The following is a 22,763-nucleotide window of genomic DNA, read 5'->3' on the forward strand; positions in this document are numbered from 1 at the left end:
CTTCCCTTAGACACAGGTCATGTCTCATTAAAGATGGTCTCAGTGCATGGGGAGCCATTCATTACTGGAGGAAAAAAATAAAAAGTGGATAGATGGGATACCTGTATGCATAGACTTTCCACAATGAGCAAACCTGACAGCATGAATAGCCAATAGAAAACATTCCTTCTCGTACTGAAAATTAAGAATTGATATATTAACAACAAACCAAAAGACATCATTACTTTGGAAAGCATAAAACATTTGGTGACCAAAAGCAAAAAAAGAAAGACAACTGTTGAAAAATCAATAAATTTTATTTATGAAATGAGAGGATATTCACAAAAGAATCAGTGCCACATTAATATCATGTACATTACTAAATATATAATATAGAAAAAATATAAAATTGAACAAAAATAAACCACATCTTCAAAAGGCTTTCATTTCTGCCATGCCAGTTTAAAAAATTAAAATAAAACAAAAACAACAACTGAGTTTAGTCCTGGGACAATGATTTAAAGAAATCAATCCCAACAGGATGTTAGAAACCCACCTGGATGTTTGGTGCAGAGGGACACTCATGCAGCAATATCTGAATGGTAGTGCACAGGCAGAAAAACTATCTGCTCTTTAGTGGCTCCAGTAATAATTGCAGTCCAAGCCTATTTTTTTTTTTTAAACCTAAAAGGCTGCACCGCAACTCTGTCTGGACAGAAACAACTAGCTGTCCCCCAAATGCACCATCCCCCTGTACAATAAAGGAAAGAAAAAAAAAAAAAACAACAACTGAGAAAATAAGACATCTGGAAGGCTGTAGAGCTAATGGGTGTTATTACTGTTTGGATTTCTCTTTGTGGTCACGAGATAAAAGGTAACTCATACTGGATCACTTTTCCATGGTCACAAAACACTAAAATTATCTTTACTTCATCTGAGCTCAACTCACAATAATCAAGTACTCTTGTGTTTTTGTTAGTCAGCTTTGTCCACTCATTAATTCTATACCAACCAGTCTCTATTGTCATTATTATAAGAAAAAAACATAATACAGACAAATAAGAGCATTCCCACTGTCGCTTTTGATCATTATATTCATTTGGAAATGGCTTCATCCAGTCGTTATTTAAAACAGTAACATTATAATTACGTGCACCTTATTATAGATGATTCACAGTCTGCATTAAGGGCTGAGTGATCGACCAATCTTATCAGATAACTTTCATAAAACTTGCAATACATAGGTATATTATTTTAGGTCTAATTGCAATTAACTACCTTACCCTAGCTCCCATGTTGGCCAGGAGGCTATTCTGGTGGTTTTCATGTCATTTCCCTGCCTCTCCAGTACGTATCACGTTCCACAAATAGACTTAAACGCCATTGAATTGGACTACAGTTAAAGATGTTGGTTCTTGTTCTGATCTGAACGTCTGCTGAGCTTTGCATTATGAAACATGTATAATTTCTGCGTCTGCTGCAGATTCTGGCTGAAGTGACCTTTCAGCTTACAGCTGATTTCTTACTGAGCCAGAAAAAAGCCTTCTTGGGATAACAGACTGACTGAAGGCAGCTGAAAGTTTCCCAGCTAGCAGAAAAAAGGTGGGGCTAGCTGGTTAGCAGTGACTTGGCTTTCAAACTAAAATAACAAGGTACTGAATTTAAAAAAAAAAAAAAAAAAAAAAAAAAAGCACTGGTCCATCTTTTTTTTTTTTTTTTTTTTTTTTAATTCAGCATCTTATTATTATTAACATGAACTAACCAAATGTGTGATTCAAGTGATCCACACATGGTAAATTTCCAAATCAGAAGTAAATTAAACTACATGAAAATGAACACAAGAATGCAATGGCACTGAAAATATTTTACCAGTCAAACTGTTGGAAATTCTCTGTAGTGGAGTGTTATCAATCCTTCAAAAATGTGACCTTCTCCGTGACCCAACTCTAATACGTTTGATTGAGATGCATTTACAAAACATTTTAATACCTGATTTACTAAGTAACGGCTGGAAAGATCTCGTCCTTTGCCAAGTTAACACCCATGGTTTCTACAGCCCCCCATAAAGTAGTCCCTGTCTGAATATGAAAGCAAATGAGCAGTCCAAGACAAGTGCAAATCCTCCCTGAGACTGGTCTATGTACTTACACAGACATCTGATTCACCATTTTACAACCCCCATTACCCTACTAGAAGCCTAAAGCAGTCACACTGACCAGCCTAAAACTGTGTATGGTGCCACTTCGGCAGCTCGCTTTGTTTTCACACAACATTTAAGACAAAAATACATGGATTCATCATCATCATCATCATCATCATCTAGTCACAATAAGGCTCCTAGAGAAGCACGTAAACCAGACTGGTCAGAAAATAAGTGGATCAAAAGAATGGTTGTTGATCACAGTTATTATTGCTAAAATGATTATCATTATGATTTATTTTAATGATGAACCATCCTCGGACACATGACCAGATGCTGGTCTCCATCCACACATCTATAGAGCTGTGACATACCACAGTGGAGATGGGTGGGGAAGAGCTGTGTGAAGTGACTCAGCATGTGATGCTCATACTCGTCTCAGGGCTTCAGTCCTCTGGCGACAGACAGAGGGACGTTATGTCGTCATGTGTCTCTCAGCTGACCTCGGTTTTGAAGGCTCTGGAAGTGGGCATCCTTCAGGATGCGGTTGATATGCAGGTAGGACACTGGGTTCGTGGGCTCAAAAGAGTTGCCCACACTAAGCGGACTGCAGGGGCCCTGAGCACACTGACTGACGCAGCTCCCAGCTGCACGTTCAGGACTGCTGATGCTGCTGCTGCTCTCACTGTTGGATGACTGAAATGCAGATATTAACATTACCATTAGAATGTTAGAATCCAGGGTCTGCACATTAACGTTGAATTTAATATCATACGAACTGAACCAGCTTCTACTTTAAATCTGCATCTAGTAAAATTCAAAGCTCCATAACTGACTAAAAATAAAATTAAATACTACAAAGTTAAAATAACACATGTACACAGACTAATACAGGAAAACAGAGGAATATTTCAAACTAAGGAACAAACACAGTCATGATTTTACAACAGTTTTAACTGCGCAGTGACATTATGGGTGCAAGTAAGTGTACTTGTTTTCTTTTATTGCAGATTTGGAAAACTGACATGTTTCAGGCCAAACCAATTTTAGCATTAGACAAAGATAACCTGAGTGAATACAAAATACATGTTTTAAATGATCTTTAATCTTAATATTTTTAATTGAAGTTTTTGGAAAATAGGGTTTGAGTTTCATTAGTACCGGCATAAAATTACATTTGTACATCAACATCATATCCATCTATTCTCTACTGCTTATCTTTTTCAGGGTTGCAGGGATGCTGGAGCCTATGCCAGCTGTTATAGGGCAAGAGGCAGGGTGCACCCTGGACAGGTCGCCAGTCTGTCGCAAGGCTAACACACAGACAACTGGTTGCGCCCACATTCATATCTATGGGCAATTTAGAGGTTCCACTTAACATATACCTACTAACTGCATGTCTTTGGGCTGTGGGAGGAAGCCGGAGTACCCAGAGAGAACCCACACAAACACGGGGAGAACATGCAAACTCCACACAGAAAGACCCCGGCCTGATAGTGGAATTGAACCCAGGACGTTCTTGCTGTAATGGAACAGTGCCAACCACTGTGCTGCCAACATTATATTAAAAGTCAAATATGGTAGGTAAAGTTTAAGGGAGAAAGTCTGTTGATCAGTTCGTGTCATGAAACTCAAACACACTAGTCAATGTAGTAGGACTTTTATCTAAAAACACACAAGCAAGTCCACCTTTGAATGGCTCAAGAAAACAAAAAAGGGACAGCTTTGGACTGACCTAGTCAAATTCTAGACTCAAATCAGATTCGGATGCTGGGTTGGACCTGAACTCGAAAAATGCTCAAAAAAATAAGAGAGTGTGGCTGAATTAAAACAATTCTCTAAAAAAGAAAGGGCAAAAATTCCTCCACAGTAATGTGAAAGACTCATAGCCAGTTATCAAAAACTAGACTGCAGTTCTTGGGTCAAAGGATGGCACAAGCAGTTATTAGGTTTACTTTTTCACATAGGGCCAGGTAGGTTTGGATAGCTTTTTCCCCTTAATAAATGAAACCATCATTTAAAAACTGCATTTTGTATTCACACCAGTCATCTTTGTGTAATATTAAAATTTGCTTAACGACATGCAAAAAATGAGAAATGCTTATTCAGAGCACTGCATTTCTATTCAGGTTTCTGTGAGTATCATGTTACCTTCCCTCTATAGTTTCTAAATGAACTGAATAACATGCTTAATGCAAGTTTCAGTTAACGCTTGTACCTCAGAGTCCCAGGCATCACGGCCTGGCTCAGGAGAGATGGGATGTGCTCTGGTCTGCCTTTTGGCTTGGGGCACCAGGTGGCCATTCTCCTCATCACCACCACTGTGCTGCCGTTTCCTGTTCAGGTAGAAAGCCAAAATAGGTAAAGATCAATGTGGCCTCACCAACTTATTAAAAACAAGTGTAAGCAACATATGAGACCTAATTCCTCAGTTAATTGTAGAGTAGACGAATTTAAAAGCAATGACTTATCCCTGCTACAGTGTATACATGACGATTATTATGCAAAGTCACTGCAAGCTGCCATTGTTATATTCAAGACCAGCTAGCTGGGTATATTCTCAACGGTACTTCGAAGACACCATAGACCTACAGCACTACAGTTGTTAAAGTAATACAGTTGCTGTGACCAATTACAGTTGCTGGAATCATGATTATTTTGTTAGCATATTCAACATTTTACGTGGGTCCTGCAACAAAGGCCACGGAAATGTCGAGCCAACTCTCGTTCAATCACTACTCAATCTACTCAAATGGAGTTATATTGCAAGCTCACCTGCTTTCAGTCAACATATGATAACACTTGAGCAACCTAAACGAGATTCTTCTTTTTATTTTCTTCTGAGCAGACAGGAGGAGCCGGTTGGCTGACGTTATTTGCTGGTTAACGGAGCTCGTTTCCTGTCTGTCGACGGCCTGTTAGTTTAGCTAACTTTGCCTGATTAGCTAATTACGCTCAATAACAATGCGATACAGTTTTCCATTTCAGTGACAGTGCCAAAGACATCAGTTAGAGTGATAAACCACACAAAAAATTCGACGTGGCGTTAATTGACAACAAAAAAAGATCAGGCGTTGACGAGCTAGGTAGTTAACAAGCCTGTCCTAAAGCGCTTTATCATTGGTTCCAAGCTAATGCTAACGTCACCGCAAGCTAACGGGAATCCTCTTATCATATATTAGCTAACTACTGCACGCAGTACAATTTTTACTCCCTTTCGGGACTATTGCGCTCTTAAATCGAAATAAAATTACTAGGGTTCAAACTCAACCTAGCCAACGATACTTGCTACTGATAACACGCACAACCAACCGCAACTGTTGTGTTTACATGGCACCGCGCCTGCGCAAAGACCAATTATGGTGCCTTTAAAGACCAATAGGAAAAAACGAACCCTAACTCACATGGTATATATACACATATATACACATATATACCAGTATAGACGTGAAGGTTAATAACAAGGGCAATAGAAATAAGCAACAGAAAATAAAGCTAACTTGTGTAATGCACGCTTTTCCTTTTTCATAAGTAAAAATATGAGGTGGCTTGGGACTGAAAGGAAGAACGCCTAAAGGTAACACTATTCTAGCAATTATAGTGTGAAGTTTTGTACATTCGCTTTAGAAGCAGGTTTTTGGTTCGATGTCAGTCAAATGCACAAATCTCTTGCGTCTTGTTCCCGGATTCTGTGGTAACCGAAAGTAACAAAGCATTCAGAGACTTAAGTTCTACACAAGAACTGACGTTAAACAGCACATTAACCCTGAAAATATACTTCGTCTGATCAAGTCAACCCCATTTATACCACATTAATTTCCCCATAGGATGTCGCCATTTGCAAACACATTTATTGTCATAATGTTTGTCTTGAGGGCTGAGACTATTCAACAGAAACAAGTCAACAAAGCAATAAGCTGAAGTCTATTTCCACATATATGTTCTTATGGATATTTTATACTGAAGAGTAGACATGCAGATTAGGTTGCCATGTATTATATTGTATTTCCCGTTGTATGGCAGATAGAAGGCTTAAAACAAAATATCCACTCTGAAGTAAGTGGCTGGCACATTTTCAACCCGGAAGTTGCAGTCTGTAGTGCAGCCTGCTTGCCCAGCCAGCCAATAGAGTGAAAAATTGTCTCCGCCAATGACTCAAGCGAAGGACGGAGGTGAGATTATCAGGGATTGTCAGTAGCGGCGGTCCTTCTGTGTATAAAGGCAAATAACCGCAATGGGCAGCACCGACTCTAAATTGAACTTCAGGAAGGCAGTGATCCAGCTCACGACCAAAACACAGGTGGGTTATGAGCAGTTTATATGTGTATTCTATCCAACTAAATAAATCGTTAAAAGACAGAGCCAGTGGGCGCACCGAAGAGCATCGTCGACGAGATGAAGGGATAACGCTTGCGACGCAGGAGCAAAAGAAAATATATATAAATAAAAATAAACTAATCTCGTGTTGCATGCTGCCTTTTCGGGTCACGTCTGTTTATTATTTTGCAGATTATAAATATTTATCATCTGAATGCAAACAGGCCTGTGTCGTATCTTTATTAAACTGGATTAAATTGTCACAGATTCTGCTTTGTGAGTCACCGTAATTCGTTTTTGTTTGTTTTTTGCTTGTTTGGTTTTTCAATGCTGTACGCGTTCAGTTCAGATGATTATACATTGTGGCGTACAGCAAAATCAAAGGTGATGACGTAGGTCTGGACTACGTTTGCAGATGCGGCAGGTGGACTGTGCCGTCAGTGTCACAGATACTGTTTGCGCTGCTGCTAGAACAAGCAATTGTGTTGACATTGCCATGAGCTCTGATTATGTATATAATACATGAAAGGATAAGCGTGTAGATCTTTGTATTAAGGTAAAGGTCTCAGATACGATTTTAATCCTGTGCAGCGCAAGATCAAGGCTGTTGTAAATAAAATAAAATAAAATAAGACGTCTGGCCGAGGTTAAATGCTCAGTTTTGCTTCAAAGGGAACTGAAATGTGCACATATTTTTCTCCAGCCAGTGGAAGCCACAGACGATGCCTTCTGGGATCAGTTCTGGGCAGACACCACCACCACGGTCCAGGATGTTTTTGCACTGGTGCCAGCTGCAGAGATAAGAGCTGTTCGAGAGGAGTCCCCCTCAAATTTAGCGACCCTTTGTTATAAAGTAAGCATTAAATAAACTCTCGGCGCATTTTGTGTTACATAATGGAATGCTGTTGTTTGGAAACTGTGCCTTATTTTGACTGCAGAGCCCTGCACAGGCTCTTAGATGTCTGAATAAATGAGTCAGCTCCCCTTCCTTTTCCCGTTGCTTCCCGTCTCTAGCCACCAGCTTCCGTTTTGAAGCTGCCTGTCAGAAACAAACACAGTGGGGCTCACAGCATAATTAAATGAAGAGGTGGGAATGAGAGCCCTTGAAAGCTGAGCAGGTTCAAAGGGGTTCTTGCTTATTTTTAGCTTGCTTATCTGCAGCGTGTATTTGATGAAATTTAGATAATAAATCACCAAGTAAATTTTTGTTAAAAGGTCCAAAAATTGCAGATACAGAGATTAAGTATGCTTGTCTGTTTGTTGGTAAGACTGCTGGTGCTTAACATGGTGCCATGTTTCCTAACAAACAAATGAGCATGACTCTTGATAACTGCTGTAATATATTTATGTCCCCAAACTAAAAGTTGATTGCATATTAAGATATATGATTATGGATGGATAGCTGTTTTCCTCATGGTGACATTCTGGTTTGGAAAGAATTCAGTGCTAAAATAATTATATTATTTCAAAAAATGTTATAAAATACTATAGTATAGTATTATCTATATATAGATCCTTGATGTGTAGTGAGGTGTGCTGTGTGGGTAATGCCTCATTAATTAAACAAGATCTAGCACCAGTGTAGCTGAAGCATATTCACTGTTTTTAAATTGAATTAAAACACAATATCAAACTGAATTAAATGATCAGTGCCATATATCAGTACAGAAGATGTAGATACTAGATATTATGTTCCATACTAAATATAATCACCCGCTTACAATGTTTCTGGATTCTTCAGGCCGTGGAGAAGCTTGTCCAGGGAGCAGAGTCTGGTTGTCCCTCTGAGAAAGAAAAGCAGGTAGTCCTGAATTGCTGTCGCATCCTGACCCGCATCCTTCCCTACATCTTTGAGGACCAGGACTGGAGAGGATTTTTCTGGTCCACCGTGCCTGGTGCTGGGCGGGCTGGGGTGAGTTGGCATGGGAAAAGGAAGACCAGTTTGTCACAGATTAACATTGTATATCCATGGTTGTATGGAAGAAAACCGGGGCACACACTGGAGATGTCACCAGTCTATCACAGTGCTCACAAGGCTGGATCAGGAGTTAAGAAAATAGATAGCTAGATAAAAATATGCATAAATATACTCATCACATTCAGCAGGCTTTCAAATCACTTGTAACACTAAATACTGCTTTTGTTTGTTTCTAAAAATATGATAGAGTGTCAACAAGCTTCTCAGAAGCTTTCTTATTTTACTTATATAAAGATGGATTCACCTAATAAATGAGTTATAAGCCCTGTGCTTTCCCAAGTGGGAATGCTTTATTCCAGTGAAGCTAAATTCCCTCATTCCAGATATAAAAAGGTGTATTCTCTTCCTTTTCTTTAAAAAAAAGTAAATATTTTTGAAAGATTCCACTTTTTCCACATTTTTTCAGACAGACGAGCTGGATGATGATGAAGGAGCTCGACCACTGGCCGAGTCGCTGCTCCTGGCTATCGCTGACCTCCTCTTCTGCCCTGACTTCACTGTGCATAGTCACAAGAGGGGCCCTGTGAGTAACAACTTTCCTTCTGACACGGTACAGTCCAGTGTCATTAATTTGTTATCCTACCTCCATCCAGCAAAAGAAGTTACTGCTGACAGAATAGTGCAGCACAAACATTTATTCCTTGACCTTAGTCTCTAAGATTGTTCCAGACGTTAGACATATTTCTTCAGGCACTGCTTCCTTCTTCCTGTTCAAAGATTTCCCAACTAACCTGCCACTCAAGTTTGACCGAAGCACCGAGCTAGGTTCTGGTGGCTGATACTTTCTCAGCGACAAAAGGAAGAATTCTCCATGAGTATGAAAAGAATGTTGCTCAGTCTGTAACTTTGAACTCCCCATTGCTGTTCATGTAATAATTTCAATGCTAAGGTAGATGTCAGAAAAGTCTGTTATGGCAACAAAAGTGAAATGATCTTTTATATAAAAAGTGACAGCAACAGCAAATTATACCTACCCACAATCTGGATGGCAATGGCAGAATATTAGAATTCATATACCAGAGATCAGGTTTCATAAGCCATTCCTTACCAGGAGTTAACAATGTTTGACAATGTCAATCTTCCCATTATCTACAATTGAGTCTAAGTCACTGAATAAATTACTTTGCAAATCTAAGACCAGGAAATGTAGCTATAAAGCTATTTGACTGGATTTTTTTTGTGTGTGTTCGTCTGTGTGTGTGACTTTATCCAGGACTCAGTAGAGAGCATGCAGTCTATCGACAGCTGTGAATACATTTGGGAGGCAGGGGTGGGATTTGCACAGTCGCCCCCTCTAAACTACATCCATGATCTGAATAGGTGAGTTGGCCTCAAGTGTGTACAGCTCTGCCTGGTAAAATCTAAAATGTAATCTTATTTTTGTGTGTGTGATTTACTTTTCTTTTCTTTTTTCTTTTTTGTCTTTTCTGTCTTTTCAATCTCTATGCTTCAGGACAGAACTGTTGAGATTATTACTGACCTGCTTCTCCGAGGCCATGTACCTCCCTCCTTCATCAGACAACACTATCCTCAATCCTTGGGTGACATTTTTCTGCTCAACAGAAAACAGGTAATGGAAAATAAAAGCACATCCACACATACAGCAATGATTTTTTTTTTAAAAAAAGAAGGAGAAGTACACAAATTTTAAAATCCAATTCTAAAGTTTTACTCACAGGACACAATAAAAAAATATGGCCCTTAGCACATCTCAAAATGAGGTAAATACAACCTCAGATGAACTATGACGTATGACAGCATGTCATTTATCACTTAACACTACTTAAACCAGACTACAGAAGCAGTGTGTGACAAAACCAAGTACATCCTTACTGGTTCCATGGGAATTAAGAGCAGCCAGGTGCTGCTAACCAAATATACGTCATTAACTGATCACCAGCAAGTGTGACAACTTCTAAAAAAACAGATATTTTGGCGGTTTGGCAGTGGAAGGTTTATAAGGCAGTTTCAATTGTTTTTCAGCGAGAGACATTATTCACAAGTGGAAAATATTCAAGACAACTACCAGTATTTTCAGGATTGGGCATCCCAGCAAATTAACCCAAAGGTCAGACAGCACAGTGCTCACAGAAACTGCAAAAAACCCAAGCTGCATGTCAGACTCAAAAAGAAAAAAGTTAATGTTTTTTCAAAGCGATAAGAAAAAAATAAGCATCTTCTCTCTAAAAAGAATGGCTTAGATGTGAAAAGTTGCATCTGAAAACACCAGTGTCTTTTATGCAAACAAGACCAAAGCAGAAATGTTTGGTGGTCATGCAAAGCACCACATTTAGAGAGAACTAAACAAGGCATATCAGCACAAACACCGCATACCAATTATCAAGGGTGATGATTTATGCTTGTTTTCTTGGGCACTTTGCAGTCACTGAGCTAACCCTGAACTTTTCTGTATACCAAATTATTCTAGAGTCAAATGTGAGGCCTTCTGTCTGACAGCTAAAGTTTGGCTGAAACTGGGTTATGCATGTAAAGAAGAGTCGGTGAAAAATCATTCATAATGATGGACACACACACACACACACACACACACACACACACACACACACACACACACACACACACACACACACACACACACACACACACACACACATAAATGTAGTGATGTACGCAAAAGGAGCCAAATGCAGACTTTAGAGGCCAATCTTGCTAAATAATAAGGACTTTTCTTCTGAGAACACAGACGGCCTGGCAAAGGACAAAGGAAGATAGTGATTACAAATACACAGAGGGGTGATTGGTGCAGTGAGGAGGAACCTGGGACACACAGCTGAACTAAATCAGAATAACAAGTAAAATTAAAACATGACACTAGGAGAAAAGTGACAAAATAAAGCAGGAAATAACAAGACAGAAAAGCACCTACCACAGAGGCTAAGAGCTGACAACAGGATACAAAGAACACAGAGGGGGTAAAAGAAACCGAAGACTTAAGGAACTAAATATTAACAAACTACCATGAGAAGAATTCAAATAGTTGTTCAGAAACCAAAAAAGCCTGCGAGTATAAACATAAAGAAACCAGCCAAGAATAAGTGCTGAAAGTAAAATAATACAACACTCAAACTCAGTCACAAAAACCCCCAGTGTTCGTGACATAAACCTTGCTATATTACCATGCTGATGTGTCATGGTTCAGTTATCTCTTAGATGTAAATCAAATTGCAAAAAATAAAAGGTGGATTGCGTGACATTTAGTGACATTGTCACCATCTTTGTTTGTTCCTAGACATGCTCTGCCTCTATTCACGTCTCTCCTGAATGTGGTGTGCGCTTATGACCCGGTGGGTTATGGCATCCCGTACAACCACCTGCTCTTCTCTGACTACCGGGAGCAGCTGGTGGAGCAGGCGGTACAGATCCTCATTGTGACACTGGAGCATGATGGAGGGATTCCCCACCCCCCTGCCTCTCCATCCAGCATAGAGGAACAAGAGGTAACTTCAAGACTGTGACAAAGACACTTGATGGCTTTATTGCATTTAATTATTGTTATTCAAATCTTTCTGAATTTGTTCGGCTCAGTCTACAGGACCAGAAAACCTGTTTGTGAATTATTTGTCAAGGATTCACAGAGAGGAGGTATGCATATCAGTGTTTCTTAAAAATCCTCCAATGTCATTACTTTAAAGACCGCATTGTGAAAATCTGTATCTTTGTGGTCTCCCAATGGTAGGACTTTGATTTTGTACTGAAAGGCTTGGCTCGTCTGCTGACCAACCCTTTGACCCAGACTTACCTGCCTAACTCCACCAAGAAGATCCAGTTCCACCAGGAGCTTCTGGTGCTTTTCTGGAAACTTTGCGACTTCAATAAGGTTAGAATAAAGATAAAGGCTTCTTTGGGGAGACGATGCATTAAAAGGTGCTTTCATTTGACGTCACAATCTACTTTGTGTTCCCACTGCAGAAGTTCCTGTTTTTTGTCCTGAAGAGCAGCGATGTGTTAGATATCCTGGTTCCTATACTCTACTACTTGAATGACGCGAGAGCAGACCAGTGTGAGTCTCCTCAGTTGCTTCACTGCACACAACAAACCTCTGCTAGAAGCATGCATTTAACAATTTCTGGTGTGATTTGTCTTTTCTGCAGCACGTGTTGGACTCATGCACATTGGTGTGTTCATTTTGCTCTTGCTGAGTGGTGAGAGAAACTTTGGCGTGCGCTTGAATAAGCCCTATTCTCTCCATGTACCTATGGACATCCCGGTGTTCACAGGGACTCATGCTGACCTCCTTATAGTGGTAAGACACACCTGCTGCTGTGCTGAAATGGGAGCTTTCTTGATAGCTAACTAATTCAAATACAGTGAAGTTTTACAGCTGTGGCTCTGTTTGGTTTCTAGGTGTTTCACAAGATAATCACAACAGGCCACCAGCGTCTCCAGCCTCTCTTTGACTGCCTACTAACCATCATTGTAAATGGTGAATACGCATTCTATTTCAGATTTTGTTTTCAACATAACCACGGCATGAGAATTAGTTGTTACAGTTTTTATTTCACACCCTTTTAATACTCCTGCTTATCCTTCAGTTTCACCTTACTTGAAGAGCCTGTCAATGGTAGCAGCTAATAAACTGCTCCACCTGCTGGAGGCCTTTTCCACCACCTGGTTCCTGTTCTCTGCAGCTCAGAACCATCACCTGGTTTTTTTCCTTCTCGAGGCTTTCAACAACATTATCCAGTACCAGTTTGATGGTAAGAGAAAGCTGGAGACATTCAAGGCATAGATAGATAGATAGATAGATAGATAGATAGATAGATAGATAGATAGATAGATAGATAGATAGATAGATAGATAGATAGATAGATCATTATTTTCATAAGTGTCCATGTTTCTCTTCCCAGGAAACTGCAACCTGGTTTATGCCATAATTCGCAAGCGTAATGTGTTCCATCAGCTGGCTAACCTGCCCTCTGACCCCAGTTCCATCCAGAAGGCTTTGCAAAGGAAGAAGAAGTCGCCTGACGTCATTTCCCGCACCAGCTCCCAAGAGACTGTATCCATGGAGGGCTCACACCCTGCAGTGCCAGCAGAGCCCGGTACACTGAAGGCCAGCCTGGTTGCTATGCCAGGTAATGACTCTACGTGTTGTTTGTACGGTAATGTTGTAATTACAATACAATCTATTCCCTGTGTGGTAGGTACAGCAGACATAACATATATCTTCACTGGACACTCTATTAGTTATACCTAACCCCCTTTTTCCTTCAGAAGTCTTTTAATTCTTCATGGCACAGATTCAAAAACGGTGAGGAAAACATTCCTCTGAGATTTTGATCCATATTGATATGACACCACACAGTTACTGCACATTTATGGTCTGTAAATTCATGATGAGAATCTCCTGTTCCACCACATTGCAAAGGTGCTCTATAGGTCTATGATCTGGTGACTATGGAGGCCATTCAAATACAGTCAACTCATTATCTTCTTCAAAAAACAGACATAATTTGAGATTCGTCACATGGAGCGTTATCCTGCTGGAAGCAACAATTAGGAGATTGGTCATAAAGGGACTGATATGGTCATTGACAATACTCAAGTCTTCTGTGGGGTTTAAATAATACTCAGTTGGTAATAAGGGGCCCAAAATGTGCCAAGCGTTCATGTTGTTCACACCAAATTTTGTCTCTACTATCCGACTGTAGCAGCAGAAATTGAGACTTAGCAGACCTGGAAGAGTTTTTCCACCAGCCCGTGTGAACTGTAGCTTCAGTTTCCTGTTCTTAGCTGACAGGGGTGGCACCTGGTGTGCTTTTTTGTTGCTGTAGCCTATCTGCTTCAAGGTTCAATATCTTGTGTGTTCAGAGATGCTCTTCTGTGTATCTTGATTATAAGAAGTGGAATTACTGTTGTCTTCCTATAAGCTGAAAGCGGTCTGGCCATCCTCTTCTGACTTCTGACATCAACAAGACATTTCACCCAGAGAACTGCTGCTCATTCCATATTTTTTTTATTTTTAGACCATTCTCTGTAAGTCTTACTCAGACCAACACACCTGGTACCAACAACCATTTCATGTTCAGTCACTTAAACTTCCCTTCTTCCCCATTCTGATGCTCGGTTGGAATTTCAGCAGGTTGCTTTGACCATGTCTACATGCCTAGATACATTGAGTTGCTGCCATGTTATTAGCTCATTAGATGCAAGCTGCTGAACATCTATAACATGTACATATGCACATCATGCACATGAAAATGACTGCCTTAGAGCTAGCAGATTGAATTCATATGTCTTTAATTTAGTCTCTATGCATTTTTTAGTTACAACACAAAATTAGTTGGTGTTGCATTTAATTTTTTGGTAAGACTATAAAAGTAAAATAATGTCGCCAGACACATCTGTAACGTATTCACTAATGTCCTGTGATTTATGGTGCTGGTTTCCTGTAGGCATTGATAAACTGACAGAGAAGTCCCAAGTATCAGAGGATGGCACCATGGTGTCAGTTCCAAAGACAGACTCCCCAAACACTGTCCACCCAGACCAAAGTGCAGTCACTGGGACCAGCGACACGGAGTCTAACTCAGGCAGGGACAATGAAGTAAGTGCCTTTTTACGGGGTGTATTGGTTTGCTCCAGTGGAAAGAGGATATTTCTCAATTCATTTATTCACACTATTAGGATGTTTTCTACACTGAAGCAGAAATGGAGAGAAGACGTTTGTCAAGTGCATCATCAACGTCCTTTTGGGCTCCCACACCAGAATGGGTTTGCTCTCAGCCTCTCATTCAGTTTTTGTTAGATGTTGGATGTTTAGAGGAATGAGAACTCAATTTATATTTGCTTGCTTTTATCCCAGGTCCTCTCTTGGAAGTGTAAGCTACCCCTGCAGACCATCATGAGACTTCTACAGGTGCTGGTGCCCCAGGTGGAGAAAATCTGCATTGACAAGTATGCAAACACTTTACTTAGTTTTGATTGGACTGCAAAAAGCATATTCTAACTGTTTTGATATATTACTAAAAATGCTGTAAATGTCTACTGTGTCTTTCATTGCAGGGGTCTAACAGATGAATCAGAGATCCTAAAGTTTCTACAGCATGGCACATTAGTGGGCCTGCTGCCGGTTCCTCACCCCATCCTCATTAGGAAATATCAGGCCAATGCAGGCACTGCCATGTGGTTTCGCACCTACATGTGGGGCGTCGTTTATTTGCGGTGAGTTAGGCATTTTAGACGAGAATTATGGACACTGATATCCTCAAAAGCAAATTAAAACGAATCCATTATTTTCTTTTTTTCTGTTTCAGCAATGTTGATCCTCCGATCTGGTATGACACTGACGTCCGACTATTTGAGATCCAGAGGATGTAGACTGTCAATGAAAATGACTCTAGGGTTCTTCATCCCTTCAGTATCTGCTGGTTTTGTGGGAAACCTCATTGTGTTGAAACTATCCTTGTGAACCTGTTGCTTGCTTCTGACACCACCAAACTAGACAGGGGAGTGATTCAGATGAGTGGAGTAGAGATTTCTGTCTATATTAAGATAGAAAGTGTTTGAATTATCACTAGTGTCCATAAACAACTGTGTTTGTACATTTCTTCAAACCTTAAGACCGCAGAATGTTTGTCAAAGCACTGAGATGACTGGAGTGTTTGGTAAGGGCTGAGGCAAATTTTAACAGTATAAAAGTGAAAGAGGGAATATTGTTTAACTTTCAAAGATGTGTAACATATCTTGTATAGCTCAAAGTTATCATTCCACATTATTTGTTGTACTTGAAATGCTTTAAAGTGAACTTGCACCTTTTTGAGTTGTCTTTTGTGGTTGAAGTTTATGTGATTATATTTTGAGACAGACTGTATGTTTTTATGTATATGACAAGGTTTCATTTTTGAGAAATGCTTATAATGTTCTATGCTGAAATTGTATTTTCCTTAAAGTGTCCTGAAAAAAAAAAATCTAATATATAATATGTATCTGCAAATTCTGCATTGGTCGCATTATGTATGACAGTGCTGTAAAGCAAAATCTGAAATTTCAGGTGTGTAAACGGTTCATAAAGAGTAGCAGTAGTTCTGAACACAAAGTCCAATTCTGCCATCTGTAAAAGCGCCACCTTCACATGTTAACCACTAGGTGGCATCATGCTCCTGTTCGTCACTTAATCTGCAAAAGGTTTGATATATGAACAAATTTGCATCGCCACATATCAAATCCCTGCACTGAATCCTTCTATAGGGAAAACTGAAAACACGAAGACATTTTTAATTTATTTATTAAAGGTAGTTAAATAACATGTTAAATGTTTTGATACATGAAATTGTTCACTTTTTATACACCTAAATCCAAATAACGAGTCCAGCTACGAGATTAGTCAATCTCTTAGATAAACTTCAAAGAGACTGGCCACAGCGTGCATGCGATAGAAGATTCCAAAAGGAAGTCCAATATTCACAATTGCGTTCCACATTGTGTAATTGTAAAAGTATATCTCAGCGGAGTGGTCGAACTGGGGACGAGCCCCAAATGCAGGCATGATCCACAGCTGTCAATATAGAAAAAGGGAATTAGACATATTTTGACAGGAAACACTGGTAGTTGTTACAACTGTCGATAGTCCAATAAGCACAAATACAACTTACAATTATGTTTGCCAGGAGCAAAAAGGCACACACTTCCCTCAGAACTCTTCTTTTCCAACTTGGCTTTTTAGAAATTGAGTATCTTGATATTTGACCCTCCACGTCATTGGCCATTTCGGTGTGGTCTTGAAAAGCACGGGCATTTGCCTGCATTACATTGATGGGCTCCCGATGGAGGCCTTCAATGATGAAATAGTTCTGCAGGCCAATCTCAACCACCAATACCACAGCCCAGGCCAGGTTGAGCACATTTAGGTAACCCTCGGCTCCTGTCGCCACTGTAGCCACAAGGCTGAAATAGCTAATGATGAATTGCCCCAAAGAGGATGCCACCAGTAGCCCCACGTCCAGGCTGCGAGTGGGGTTTTTGTCTGATACATATTCCCTGCGGTCCAGTCTGTAAATAATGCAGCCAATCATAGTGGAGAGGGACATCAAGCTAACAATCACTATGTTCATAATGAAATGAATCAGCAGGGCCTTATTTCTTTTCTCCTTGTCTTCTTTGAGTATGTTAATCTTGTACAGTACAAATGTAACAAGTCCTGCCACCACCAGGAGCAGTCCTGCTACAGGCCCTACGAAAACATCTTTCACATAGAAGTTAAATTTGTAGTGCTTGTGATGCTCAACAATTCTGCCCACGTTTTTCCACATTATGTAGGTCATGGCAGAAGCAAAGAGGCTGTATTCTATGTTGAAGGGGTACAGGTAGTAGAAGGCCTCTTTGAAGGTCTCACATGCCATATGACTGCATGTGCACTTCTTGGCACCGTAGTTGGCTGGAACAGAAAGAGCAACCATCAGTTATTTTCCTCGTAAACACTGACCTTCATCTAAAAACAGGAAGCTACGGCTCAATACCTCTGTACAACTTGTGCGAGACGCTTATATTCAGATGAGTTATCTCAGTTTGGTGAATCGACTCCTCAGTCACTGCTGCCATCCACACCACCAGGTTAGTTGAAAGTGTAAGAGTAAGCCCACATCTGAAGAGGGAAAAAAGATAAGGAATGTTATATACTCTGAAATGAATGAACGGAGGAGATGAAATGTATAAAAGAATCTACCGTGTTAAGTTGGTGTGTAGCTGCACGCAGTCCCTTGAATGAAACCACAGGAAGTAGGTCTAAAAGAGACAACTTTTAAAAGTTTTACCAATGCAGCATGCAAGAGCGAGTATATTCTTACAATTTTCATAACATGCAACAACCTGGAAAAATAAAAACACAGCTTGCACAACGGGGTAGGCTACTTTAACAGGAGAATCACAGTGAAGGTAGCCCACATAAGTGGCAATCTTGAAGATGTCCATGAGGAAACTAAGGAGGCCGAACAGCACAAGCCCAGCTGCAACATAATAAAAAATAAAAAAAATAGGGGTTTAAACCGAAATGAGCAATCAGAAACAGAGCCAGAAAGCACTGCTCGGACTTCTCACCCTTGAGCCACACAGGCCCAGCATGGCGATCTTTAAATAAGACTGCACGATCCTTTCGGGAGGTGACGACCATGTAAAACAGCATCCACAACATAGTAAGGACGAGGAGGGTGATGAGGAAGATTTGCCGGTGCACTGGTGTTATGACCACAACATTGAAGGCGCTGCTGCTGACCAGAGCACAGCCAAGCATCAGGATGTTGATGCAAATTATGCCAGACAGGAGCCATTCACCACCTTGGGGGGTCCTTTCTTTAACTACTTCCACATGGTGTCCACTTTCACCAGCACCGTCCACAGTGGGAGGATGGGAAGGACTGGGCAAATGCTGGATGCTGTCCACTTGTGTCACAGTTCCACCATTTGATGGATGAGCCGTCATAACATCGTTTGACATTTTCCTACAAAAGATCACGTGCTTTAGCTTAAGTGAAGCTGTAATGAACCCATATCGTTACAGGTTAACGGCTGAGAAATACAAGATTTTTTTATGAGCCCACTAAAGAAAATAAGTGTGGAAGGACTATAAAAACACACTCAAGAGTAGTAAAACACCACAAGAGTCTTTTAGTATAGAAAACAAGGATATTTTGTCTCTTTAGCTACAGGATTATTATTATTTACATCCACCACTATTTCAAATGTGATTGCCCCCCCCCCCCCCAAAAAAAGCGAATCTTTGAAAACTGATCTGCAGGACTTTCAAACTAGTGTCAAGATGCCAGATGGTGTATGTTGCTTTCGGGTTAAAGTTTATCTAAACTGAACACTGAGTTGGAAAACACGGCATAGCCTAAGTGGGCCAGCGCTCTAGTCTGTGCAGGTCATATTGCACAGAAAGCCTCCGCAGCGCTCAAGTAAACGAAGAAAAACAGGTGCAATTAGTTTTGGCTGATTGTTTAATCTCTCACCGCACCCAAAGGAGACTTACACCACATATTTTGGTGTTTTTTTTCCCCAATCGTCACGTTTGCTGGTCAGGTCCTGTTTCTCACGTATTTGATCGTTATTCCATAAACAACGAACTCTACTAGCTCGTGACACTGGCGCACGTCAGGCACTGCCTGAAGGGAAATCCAAGTGCGACGGGTACTTGAGTCTGTTTACTATGCAGATTCTCGCAGCTTCCAAGAAGGAGCTATTCTGGTCGTGCGTACTGAAAGTGTAGCCTTGTTGACCTTAGACATTTGAAAATTCAAGATACAGTAAACTTGATGGCTTTCCTGGTACTCTCACTCTCTCCTTCGAATGCAAAATAAACACTGTAAACGATATGGACTTTGATGCATTCATATTAAGCATCTGAATGGATTTGTGTGCATAAAAATGCTCACTATACTCACTGAAAATGAATTCGATGATCGTTAATCGTTAAGGTGCTTTGTGCGTTTCTGATGCTGGTAGGGTGCAACAGTCAAATTAATTATGTTCTAAAATTTGACTGAGAACCCTACGTTCATATGTGTGTGTGTGTGTGTGTGTGTGTGTGTGTGTGTGTGTGTGTGTGTGTGTAATAAGACACCAGAAGCTAAAATATTGCATCGATCAGAGAATTAGCATTAATGACAAAGCAGAATTATCACCTTTTAGACCAACTGATCAAAAGCTGAAAATGCTACAAAACTGGCAAAGCTGGTACATTTGATTGCATTATTCACTGAGTATACAAATAGAAATAGTGGTCTGCTTGTGTATATTGCAATCAGTGCACAAGAACCTAAACACAAAAGGAGCTTTAAAGTTTGTATGGTTAAAGCACTTTATTGTGAAAATCTAATATACAATAAAAGGCTGACTTTAAAGTTCCTGTGAGGTTTGTCGGACTACCTGCATAGAAGCTTTCTCTTTGCAAAATATTACTCCTGGGAATTTCAAAAATCAGTGAACTACTTGCACCGTACTATTATTAATTTACCTGTTTCAAGCATTTTACAGTTATGTTATTTAGGTAAGTTAGTTTAATAGTGTAGCTATTAAAGAGGAAAGAATAAAATAAATCTAGATAGTGAATGAATTTAAACATTTATGTTTAAAAGGTATTCTGATGATATACCACCTAAAAAGTTGAGAAGTATAAACCTAATGAATTCATTTCTACTTTAGTTTTAAGCAGAAATGCATTGAAGGAAAATGCAGTGGTAAGGATGTTTTGAAATTATCAATAAAACCGGTTCGTTGTTGCAGAAAATGTAAATGTTTTACCTGCTTGACCAGGCTGATTTGGTTTAGTGCCCTTAGTAAGCTGTGTGCACTCGTGTTAGTCACAAGATTTGAAACAAAGGTCACGCAATATTCTTTTAGCCTGTCACAATTACCCAAGATGCTGAAAATACCAGACATGCTCCTGCTCTTCTGTCTTGTTGGGGTAGCAAATGCCCTATATAAACAGTGGATTCCTGATACGAACTATGAGAATAAGACCAACTGGGACAAAGGAGATGTTCCTTGTGGCAATGACGTAGTTCAGTTTTTGGCTCAAAGAAAAGTGTCTGTGTTTGTGGAGACCACTCATGCTGTGCTGGAGATGAGATTGCCAGTTGATGGGGAGCTCATCCTGAATTCCGGAGCTGGATTTTATGCGGTCAGCGGACAGGATCCAGGCTGTGGAACAGGTGTCACGACCGAGTTTAAAGATTCAGAGTCACTTCAGTGGTACGATCCAACTCTATGGCAGGGAGCTGCAACTCTGAATGACCTAGAGCAAGGAAACTTCCTATTCTCTGTCCACGAGGAGAGCGTCCCCTGCCGTTACGATGATGTTGTTTTTAAAGCCCTCTCCTCCTTCAGAGTGGACACCAGCTCTAGTCATTCTAGCATCACTGTCAAATCTGTGTCTGTGCTGGGGAATACATTTACTACCCAGTCTGAGTTCTCCCAGTATCTCAGCTCAAGTTTGGGCAAACTGCAGTTTCATGGATCCTCTGCTGTTGCTGTCGGAAACCCAGCCTGTGAGGATCCCTCTGGTTGTGACTGTGGGAATTCTGTACACCATCAGCAGATCTGTAGCACAGTAACGTGTGACTCTCCAAACTGTAAGAACCCTCTTCGCCCAACAGGACACTGTTGTGATGTGTGTGGTGCCATTGTTACCCTCCTGTTTGATGACGGTTTTAACCTTCAGACTTACAGAGAACGAATCCGTCACCTTTTTCTTGCCCTGCCACAATACCAATCCATTCAGCTGGGGATGTCCAAAGTCTTAAAGCCACAGCGGCTGATGGGGATCATCAGTCTTGGTACGTTATCTGAAATCCAGATAGTAATACTGGATGGAGAGCAGGCAATACAGTCAGCAGCTTTGGCCCAAGACATAATGAAGGACGCTCGTTCTCATGGCTCTAATTTGGGAATCTCCGGAGTTGAAGTTCAGACCTCTTCTGAGGAGCCTGGACACAGTGCAGGGTTGGTGGCTGGAATTGTTTTTGGAGTTTTACTGCTGATTACACTCATTATCTTGGGTATCTTGGTTCATAAGGGGGTTGTTCAAATGCCAACACTGAACAGATTCAAAAATAGTAGTAACATGCCAGATCTCGGTGGACCTCTCGACCATGGGTTTGATAATCCTATGTTTGACCAGCCCACTATGATGCCTGACATTCCTAGTCTATATGGGACTGCAGTTAGTAATTCAATCTCTATGACTCAGACAGCTGTGCACTTTGTAAACCCAGTTTATGATGACAGTGAAACAGATTTCACTGCCTAAAGATGAACATATGTTAGCATTTAATGACAGTACTTTTGTTTCAAATTTAATGATTTTAAATCCCACAAATTAAAGTATATAGTTGTATACAGTTTTACCACCACAGAACAATGCAAATAACCTAGGTGACAGGCACTAAATCTTCGAATAACCAAATAAATCTGTAATGCAAATAAAAGAATTGCTGGCAGACAATTGTGTGTTTTCCTCTTCATTCGCATCACATTTAAGAGCAATAAAGTTTCAAAAAGCTGCAATAAATCCTTAACACTTCATGTGCTGCATAGTTTTCTCCATGTTGCACATTTACCACCACTATTCAATTTAACCTTCTATGTTATCTATGTGGGGGTGAAAAAGCTCTTTATACAATATCTTTACAAAGCTTGTTATGTAACATCAATAAATAGTCATAATAGACCATTTCTTTTCTTTTACAAGCTCACAGTGGAGGCAGCTCATAATCTGTTAGCATATACATCATTCTGCATTGACCAGAGCAAAGGTTCAGTGAAGTCGGCCATGTATTTATGGAGCAGCTTGACAGGACCAGTAACATTATGAAATGAAACTGAGCCTTGGTG

The 22,763-nt window shown here is 40.3% G+C and overlaps 4 protein-coding genes across 4 annotated transcripts; 2 read left to right on the top strand and 2 right to left on the bottom strand.

The window, feature by feature from the left end:
• Positions 1–277: 277 nt before the first annotated feature.
• On the bottom strand, positions 278–5,454 carry LOC134625447 (protein VCF1). Its single transcript, XM_063470667.1, has 3 exons — positions 4,895–5,454; positions 4,338–4,455; positions 278–2,815 (listed from the first exon to the last, which is right to left on the bottom strand). Exons 1-3 carry the CDS (start codon positions 4,909–4,911, stop codon positions 2,603–2,605), a joined length of 348 nt encoding a protein of 115 aa, XP_063326737.1. The 5' UTR covers positions 4,912–5,454; the 3' UTR covers positions 278–2,602.
• An 808-nt stretch (positions 5,455–6,262) lies between these two features.
• hid1a (HID1 domain containing a) lies at positions 6,263–16,371 on the top strand. Its single transcript, XM_063471937.1, has 19 exons — positions 6,263–6,419; positions 7,140–7,289; positions 8,178–8,348; positions 8,821–8,937; positions 9,628–9,734; positions 9,868–9,984; positions 11,665–11,872; positions 11,961–12,017; positions 12,112–12,252; positions 12,345–12,435; positions 12,527–12,678; positions 12,780–12,858; positions 12,968–13,132; positions 13,283–13,510; positions 14,831–14,982; positions 15,063–15,149; positions 15,241–15,332; positions 15,441–15,599; positions 15,692–16,371. Exons 1-19 carry the CDS (start codon positions 6,354–6,356, stop codon positions 15,753–15,755), a joined length of 2,403 nt encoding a protein of 800 aa, XP_063328007.1. The 5' UTR covers positions 6,263–6,353; the 3' UTR covers positions 15,756–16,371.
• A 347-nt stretch (positions 16,372–16,718) lies between these two features.
• otop2 (otopetrin 2) lies at positions 16,719–18,914 on the bottom strand. The gene is made up of 6 exons (XM_063471926.1): positions 18,471–18,914; positions 18,243–18,379; positions 18,100–18,158; positions 17,894–18,018; positions 17,030–17,811; positions 16,719–16,932 (listed from the first exon to the last, which is right to left on the bottom strand). Exons 1-6 carry the CDS (start codon positions 18,865–18,867, stop codon positions 16,762–16,764), a joined length of 1,671 nt encoding a protein of 556 aa, XP_063327996.1. The 5' UTR covers positions 18,868–18,914; the 3' UTR covers positions 16,719–16,761.
• Positions 18,915–20,725: 1,811 nt separating this feature from the next.
• Positions 20,726–22,179, top strand: amn (amnion associated transmembrane protein). Its single transcript, XM_063470668.2, has one exon. It carries the CDS (start codon positions 20,791–20,793, stop codon positions 22,177–22,179), a length of 1,389 nt encoding a protein of 462 aa, XP_063326738.1. The 5' UTR covers positions 20,726–20,790.
• The last annotated feature ends 584 nt before the right edge of the window (positions 22,180–22,763 follow it).

The sequence above is a fragment of the Pelmatolapia mariae genome, linkage group LG4 (genome assembly GCF_036321145.2).
Source record: "Pelmatolapia mariae isolate MD_Pm_ZW linkage group LG4, Pm_UMD_F_2, whole genome shotgun sequence".
NCBI classification, from domain to species: Eukaryota; Metazoa; Chordata; class Actinopteri; order Cichliformes; family Cichlidae; genus Pelmatolapia; species Pelmatolapia mariae.